Raw genomic sequence first — 8,892 nt, forward strand, 5'->3', positions numbered from 1 at the left:
GACAATAATGTAGGAAGATTAGAGGAAAGTTGCTGATAGCAAAACAACGGATCAGTCAAATATTTCCAAACAAAACAACATTGCTGAACAGAAATAAACAAAAAAATTCTGAAGCATGTAAATAAGTTTTTTTTTCATGCACAAAAAGCGGTAGTCCTAAATATTTAATGACTCTTATTAAATTAATTTTATTGAAATAAAAATGATGTATAGATTTAACTCGGAACCAAAATCAGCAAAGTATGAATAAGCAATGTGATACTTTTTCTTAAATTTGTGTAAAGCCAGAATATTACCTGATTATTACCACAACTCTGCACGAAATACGCGCTGAGTTTATACACCTCTCCAACATGACGGCGGTCTTGTAAATCCCCTCCAGGACAGCAGGTGGCGATGTAAAATCAAATCCACTGAGCTGCAGAAGAAAATGAAACATGGCGGCTGTAAATAAACCAGTCATCAAAGCAGGTTATTCTGGATAAAATGAGCAGTTTGAAGCTCTGCTGACTAATAATTTGGTAATATTTTATACTGAACCTATCTTGTGTTAGTCCACCCTGTGTCACCTCTAATATTAAGATGGTAACAGGTAATTTATAGGTTTTCTAGTTCTCATCATGCCTTACCTGAGTGGAAAGGAGACGGTGAAGGAGCTCAGGAGGGCTCTGTCGAACCCTAACATCCAGTCCGATCCTCTGCGGTACCGGAACACCGTGCTCAAAGTCATCAGGTGGGTTTCACCTGCTGTGTCTGTGTTGGTTCACAGGGCCGAACCTCCACAGCTCTGGGGCCCGCAGACATCTTAAACATTAAAACCCTGCATATAAAGCTACATGGGCTACAATTTAGAATGACGGAGCAGAACCCAAACACATGGACCTGACTTCTAAAGTTTATTCCTATTAACAACTTAACACAATCAATTATTATTCTAAATAAAGGGGTTTTATATGCCTTTAAAAATAGTCTAGGATCGTGTATATTCCTAATCTCTGTGAAGCAAATCAAAGTTTCTTAATTGAAATTAGCATTAAATTTACTTTTAAGTATTTTTTGTACCTTGGCTGCTCTGAGTAGTCATTAATTATTTATATAAGGAGCAGGCGTGACATCCTGCTGTGTGAGTGAGCAGTTTCTGTAAAACTAGGCTATGTAAACAAAGACAAAATTATTTGAGGTGATACTTCAAAATATCTTCAGCATCTTTTATTAGTGATTAGTACAACTGGTACTAATCACAGATGGTTATGCAACTAGCGTTCCAAAACCATCTGTTTCCTTGTGTTTGTTTCGGATAATAGTGATCCTCACCTTGACTCTGAGATTTTTAAAAGCTGGTAAAATTTCATAATTCAGCATGTTTCTGATCACATAAATTTGAGGAATAAAACAGAGCGACTTCCCTGTACTTCTTCCAGCTTTCCGGTCAATCGTTGATGTCTTGCTCTCTCTCTACCTGGCAGCCTGAATGTATCACAGGCTCTTCTTAGATGTTAAAGTTTCCTTTCACTTAGCTTCCATGTACTTGTCTTGACTTTGTTTTAAACTCCTCACAGATGCTGCCAACAGCTGACTTTGGTTCTTCCTCCCGCACTCACAGCTTCCGCTCCGAAAAAGTGTTTTTCTTAGCCATATGTGATCATGCTGATGTGTGCCTCTCCATCTCAGGGCTATGTCTCAGGGCGTGGATGTGTCCGACCTGTTCAGTGAAATGGTGAAAGCCTGCGCCACAGTGGATGTCGTCCAGAAGAAACTGGTGTACGTCTTCCTGTGTTGCTATGCCCACCTGAACCCAGAGTTGTCCCTTCTGGTCGTCAACACTCTGAGGAAAGACTGCCTGGATCCCAACCCCATGGTGCGCAGCCTGGCCCTGAGAAGCATGACCAACCTGAGGTGAGCAGGAAGACATACCCGGGCGCTAACGCGAGCCCCGCAGCGCTCCGTGACAGATTCCTGATCACTGCTTCTGTGTGTGGCAGGTTGCCCAGCTTGGTGGAGTATGTGGAGCAACCTCTGACCGCAGGGCTGAGAGACAGGGCGGCTTGCGTCCGACGGGTGGCCGTCCTTGGTTGGGCCAAGCTGCACAATCTCCAACCTGGCTCTGAAATAGGTAGACTTTTCAATCAATCAATCAATCAATCAATCAATCAATCAATCAATCAATCAATCAAATTTTATTTGTATAGCACATTTAAGCAGCAAGGCATTTCAAAGTGCTTTACATAATAATAAAAAAAAAAACAGCATGTGACATTGAATAAACGGTAAGAAAGAGAAAAAAAATTTTGAAAAAAAAAAAGATAAAAACATCAAAACCTGCACCCCTGTCCTTATCTGGGACTCTAACCCTCTGGGACTTTAGTCAAAAACACCGTTTGACTAGGACTCCAACCTCTTTTCATTTCTTCTGTCTGTCTCTTTAAAAAGGAAAAAAAGAAGAGCAGAAAAAGTAAGAAATAAGTGGGAGTTCATTTGAGGTTCCTCTTTCAACCAAAAGTGATGCAAATAAGACAATCTGCCAAATCATACTGAGGAAGTATCCAGAAGCATGATGATCAGCAACAGCTAAAGGTTTCTCGCATTGCCAATGAATTGTTAGAAAACTTTGATTTAATCCATGGGATCAGTGCATTTGCTTGGCAGGACCTGGCAGATGCTTTCTCTTTTAATTCCCATAGAAGCAACTAATTATGAATACAGTCTATTTGTTGTTTGTGTTTAAAGACATCTGAGTTTGCCGATTAGAATTGGTGTTTTAGTGAAGCATCCTGTTGGTGGCGCCAGCGTTCACATCTTTTATTGTCATTTACTCATTAGCCTGTTTTTACCACCAGTTGTGGGAAAGCAATGGGAGTGGGTGGTATAGACTTAGAATTGTATTGTAATATTTTGTGGTACTATTTTGATAATGCCAAAAATTATGATAAAAACGATTTAGTGCTACTTTTTATAGGTACAAAAAGTAGCATAAAAGTATAAAAGTGCTACTTTTTGTACCTATAAAAAGTAGCACTTTTATACCTATAGGCGCTAAATCAAATGACATTCTATACCAAATAACATTCTATACCAAATAACATTCTTACTTGTTCAGGACACCAGTCACTTAAAGAAGTGTGATTCATACCACTAAACTGCACACAATAACTGCTTTTTCATATTTTCAAATTTACTGACAATTTTTAATTTTCAGTAATTTTGATTTCTTTCTTTTTTTCTATTTTTTTAAACATGATTAATTGAATGATAAAATTCTTATCATGGTAATAATTTTTTCACAATAAATGATGAATGAGTGAATAGCAGCTGGTGTTTGGGATATGTTCCAGACGGCGCGGTGGTGAACGAGCTGTACAGCCTGCTGAGGGACCCGGACCCCGTGGTGATGGTGAACTGCCTCAGAGCTCTGGAGGAGGTCCTGAAGGACGAGGGGGGAGTCGTCATTAACAAGCCCATCACTCACCACCTCCTCAACAGGTTGGGAAAGAGAAACTACCCTGGGTTCTCTCAGGGTCCAGTGAGACGAGTTAAGGCATAGCTGTGAAGTGGAAGGAAAATTAAATATGGATTTTCAACTTGTTTCCAACATCTGGGCAATATGTATGAAAAGCGGAATTAGGGTTGAAATATGTATCACAATATAAGCATTTCATGTCAGTCAATATTGATATCGACTATCTCTAGATAAACAGGGTCAGGAAAAAGTTAAGAAAAAAATATGGAAGGAGAGGGAAGTAGTCCAGTTATGGCAGCTTGACTTTGACAACCTTCACATGTAGATGTGGTGTGGAATTCTGTTTCAGTTCAGTTAGAAAATAAAAGGCGACTTAAACACCAACCCTGACAGATCATCAGTACAGCTGGTGTTTAATGAGCTAATAGCTGCGGGAGTTAATCTAACACGTTGATCACTTATTAATAATTGCAAAATAAACATCAAGCCATAAAAACATAAGACTGTAATGGACTGAATATTCAGTTTTTTCTGTGGGGATATTATTATTATTATTATTATTATTAAAAAAACAATACAAATAATAACAATATTAAATTATAATAACTTAATAATGTTATTATTGCTATTGTTTAATAATAATAATAGTACTATAATAATAATTGTACTAATAATAGTACTATTATTATTAAAAACAATAGCAATAATAGTTTATGTTATAATTTCATATTATGTTGTTAAATTATAATAACATGAAGTCATAATAACAGTATGTTATTATGACTTCATGTTATTATAATTTAATGTTATTATTGCTATTGTTTAATAATAATAATAATAATAGTAGTACCAATAATAGTACTGTTATTATTAGAAAATAGTAATAATAATATTAAATTAGAATGTTATAATTTAATATAATAAATTATATTAATTTAATAAAGTTATTAAATTATAACTGTTATTATAATGTAATACTGTTATTATTGCTATTATTTTTAATAATAATAATGGTACTATTATTAAAAACAATAGCAATAATAACAATATTAAATTATAATAACTTTAAGTTATTATAATTTAATACACAAACAATTCAGAAACAGTATGAAATGGGAAAAAGTTATAATTGAATAATATAATTTAATAACAATATAAAATTATTATATTATTAAATAGTATAAATTAATATTGTTATTATTGTTATTGTTTTTTCATAATAATAATACTAATAATAATAATAGTAATATTATTAGTACTATTATTATAAAAACAATAGCAATAATAATACAAAATTATAACTTTAATTATAAATTATAACTTTATGTTATAAAGTTATAAGTTATTACAACTATCATTAGCAATAGTGACAACAGTAATTATCAATATAAGTAATACTAATTATTAGCATTTGTTATATTGGTAATTGTTTTTTATTATTATTATTATTATTATAATTATTGATTAATTATTATAATTATCATTTTAGTGTAATACTTAGCAATATAAAGTTATTATATTACCAAGTTTATTATTATATACTTATATGTACTTAAGTATATTATATTTAAGTATAATATAATATACTATGTATATATATATATATATATATATATATAAAATCAGGAGGAGCGCGACAGATGTAACATGCTGTCAGTCAAGATAACCGACAGCGGATATTTAGTGGGGTGTTTTTGCTGATCATTTTTCTTTTCAGCGCAAGCTCTGCAGGTGATAACCTCTACAAATTCTTTGTTGGTAGGTCTTCAAACACCGTAGATATTCTCTTCTCTTGCCCTTTTCTGCAGCACACTAGTAAGGGTTTGGTAGTCAGGTGTCTTCTTAGAGCAAATGACCGATGAGTTTGCTCTTTTGGACGATTGACCAAATCGTCCCCAAGGACAGATCTCTTTTGGGTCCGGTCTAAGGTTTGGGAATCTGACCCTGGTTTAAATTCAGTCACAACATTACCCCTGACCTTTTTGCTGTGTTCCTTGGTTGTCATGATGATGTTCATCACCAGAACCAGGGATCTAAAAACGCTCAACAACCTGGTAAAGAAAGCTGATTCTGCCCTGGTTCTGTTCTGGAGATGATGATGCAAAGAAGCATTCTTCATAAGATCAAGAAAATCACGGAAAACCCTGATCATCCTCCTCATGAGACTGGTTTACAACAACAAAGTGTCTTTAGTCAGAGGCTTCTTCAAATTCGCTATACTACAGACTGCTACAGGACATCTTTCCTGCCAACAGCCATCACAATCCACAATACCACTTTGAAGAACCTTGGATAATATGAGTTCCAACAACATTTAATTCCCTTTTGGAATCAATAGAGTATTTTTAATTGAAAAATACTCTATTGAGTATACAGTATGTAACTTGTAAAAAAAAAAAAGATTTTTTTCATATATTTGTTGATGTGAAAGCATCACCATCACAGAAATGTCAACAATCCATTTCCGTAAAGGGGAAACTTCAGGTAGAACTAAGCAACAGCATACAGAACTACAAGCAAAACAGGCTGAAAATATACTGAACTAAAGAAGAGGGACGCAAATGATGGACAGAACAGGAAGTCATCACTGTATGTATGAGAGGAGCAGGAAATTAAATGACGGAAATTGGATTGTCATCATAAACCTCTGTCAGAACAGGATGGATGAAGGCAGCAACAGCACCAAGTGAGCTCCCATCAGAGACATTTTACACTTCAAATGACAGCCAGCTGGATCTGAAACCACTCTCTCCTCCCGAACATCATTTATTCTCCCTCCTGCTGACCAGAAGAAGACTTGGTCTAATTAAAGAGGAACTACAAAACAGCTTCCTTCCTCTTAGAGCGCTTAAACATACACTTCCTACACACGCTCTACCATGACTGAATTATTTCGGTCACCAGGGTCCTAAAAAATAATTTGGGTTATTATTATTATTATTATTATTATTATTTTTTTTTTTTACAATTTTTTCCTCCGTTTGATTTTCTTTTAATTTGAGTTAAGTTCAACCCAAAACTTTTCAAAATGTCTGTAATGATTCTTTCAATTCTATTTTCAAGGATGGGTAAATTTCATCATCATCATCATCATCATCATTATTCCACAACAATGAAAAGAAATGTTGTGAACACAAAGAAACGATCTGGGCCAGATTTTAGAAAGGACTCAGATTTTGTTGAGAGGCACTTTTTTTTCTTTTTTGATGAATGTGTTTTTCAAACATTGTACTTTATATGAAACTCATAGGCCCAAATTAGGTGATATGTATTAATTTTGGGGGGAATTATATGAATGCAGATATTTAAATATTTGAAAATAATGCAGTTATAGCTGGTTTTTTGGAAACAATGTAGAGTTATTGTTTAGAGGATGCATTAAATCTACCATGCATCGATACCTACCTGCTGATATAAAGGGCTACCAATTAATGTACTGTAATTTGTATAAGTTAAAGCTGCAGTATGTAACTTGTAAAAAAACAAAAAAAAACAGATTTTTTTCATATATTTGTTGAAACTGTTGCTGCCTTGTCATGACAGGCAGATAATCTGAAAAAAACTGAGCTCTTCTGCCTTCTCCCAGCGTTAACTAGAAACAATCAATCAGATCTTAGTGATGTCAGTGATTGACAGCACTCCCCTCCCTCACTTTCTACTCCTCTGCAGGTAGCATAGCCTGTAGTGAATGCTAAGGCTAGTTAACATGCCCACTGATGACAACGGATAAACGGTTTTCCTGTAACAGGAAGTTGTTTCTCCACTATTGTCACATTTGGGAGCGAGTACATGAGGCCGATTGACAACACTAAGCCCCTCCTCCTGTATCTGATTGGTTGCTTTTGGATGAGGGAGGTGCATTTCTTCAGATGGCAATAACAGTTCAGGGAGGAGGTGGAGGATTATCTGTCTCATAGCAAACTGTCACAACATGATGACAGTTTTAACAAATATTTTAAAAACTTATTTTTTATGTATTTATTTTTAATCAAAGTTACGTACTGCTCTGTAAGAACTTCTTTTCTTGGTGAATAGGGCACCAAAACTGGCTCCGGCCCAGAGCCCCTCATCCTTGTAAATACAGCCCCGGTAAAGATAGACAATGCATATACAAGAAGAACAAGATAGAGCCCGCAATGAATCCTTCAGGATGTTCACCAGTGAACGTCGAATATAAAATATTTTGCTTCTAGGCTAAAGGAGTGTGACACTTGGGGCCAGTCGGAGGTGCTGAGGGTCCTCCAGCGGTACCAGCCCCAGTCAGAAGACGAGCTCTTTGACATCCTCTCCCTGCTGGACTCCTTCCTGGTCAGCCCCCACCCTCCAGTCATGGCGGCCACCCTAAGCCTCTTCCTGAGCCTCTGCTCCGGCCTTCCTGCGGTCAGCCAGGCCGCCCTGGAGCGAGTGCGAGGACCTCTGCTGGCCGCATGCGGGAGTGGATCGAGGGAGATGAGGTTTACGGCCCTTTGTCATATACAGGTGAGAGTTTCAGCTCTAACTTCTCATTTATTTATGTGTCACTTCCAGACTGTTTCTACACTGCAGTGTATAATATTTTTGTATACTTCTTACAATACAATAAATGCATTTTGAGAATTATATCAATCTGTGAAATTGTATGTGCATGATGGTGTCATTACTTAACCCATCATCTGCCTCTGTTAATACCCAGAGACTAATACCTAATATAATTTATTTGTTCATTAGTGTATAAAATCAAATAAAAGTGTTTTTCTCTTTTTGCAGCTGCTGTTGCGTTCCATCCCCGGCCTGCTGGGAGAGCACTACAAGCGTTTCTTTTGTAGCTATGCTGAACCGGCCTACATCAAGCGCAGAAAAATGCAGGTAGTGCTCTTATGCCAAGCAAAGTTTTCGCTATAAGTTATTCCTTCACACTTTTGCCTCCAGACAGCCAGCTGAAGTGGTTTTGAGCCGTATTTCTCTGAAGGACTTTTAGATGACAATATTCATTGTTGTCGTCACAAACAATCACTCTCCAAGGATTCGATTTGTTTCTTTGTTGTTTCTTTTTATTTTGCTGAATTGTCACACTTTTTGTGGCGTGAATATCCACAAATCGATCAGCATCTGTCACTTCTGCTGATGCTGCAGCGGTACCCCCCACTTCCAGCGTGGGGTCCAGTTTTAGCTCAGAGACGTCCCACACTGGTTGCTATTAACTACCACTGGGAGAAATCAGAGGAGCTCAATGTTTTTTTCCACAGATTATCTGTCTCATACCAAACTGTCATGACATAGAGACAGTTTCAACAAATATGTAAAAAGATATATTTTTTAGAAGATTTTTTAAAAATTATTGAGATTGTTTTAATGTCTCATGCGATTAATTGATTTATTGCTTATTGCTACAGTCCTAACAGCATGGTGTATTAACCAGAGGTGTGTCTGTGTGTGTGTGTGTGTGTGTGTGTGTG

General features: G+C 36.3%; 1 protein-coding gene across 1 annotated transcript in view; it reads left to right on the forward strand.

Moving 5' to 3' along the window:
- The first annotated feature begins 406 nt into the window (after positions 1 to 406).
- The window catches only part of ap4b1 (adaptor related protein complex 4 subunit beta 1), a 23,886-nt gene continuing 15,400 nt past the window's right edge, over positions 407 to 8,892 (forward strand). Inside the window, exons 1-6 of the mRNA XM_007569763.2 lie at positions 407 to 733; positions 1,672 to 1,896; positions 1,983 to 2,113; positions 3,333 to 3,480; positions 7,651 to 7,936; positions 8,204 to 8,320. Of these exons, the coding sequence (XP_007569825.1) occupies positions 621 to 733; positions 1,672 to 1,896; positions 1,983 to 2,113; positions 3,333 to 3,480; positions 7,651 to 7,936; positions 8,204 to 8,320 (1,020 nt within the window). The 5' untranslated portion in view covers positions 407 to 620. The remainder of the gene's footprint in view (positions 734 to 1,671; positions 1,897 to 1,982; positions 2,114 to 3,332; positions 3,481 to 7,650; positions 7,937 to 8,203; positions 8,321 to 8,892) is intronic.

Source organism: Poecilia formosa, unplaced genomic scaffold, assembly GCF_000485575.1.
Source record: "Poecilia formosa unplaced genomic scaffold, Poecilia_formosa-5.1.2 Scaffold245, whole genome shotgun sequence".
Classification (NCBI taxonomy): Eukaryota; Metazoa; Chordata; class Actinopteri; order Cyprinodontiformes; family Poeciliidae; genus Poecilia; species Poecilia formosa.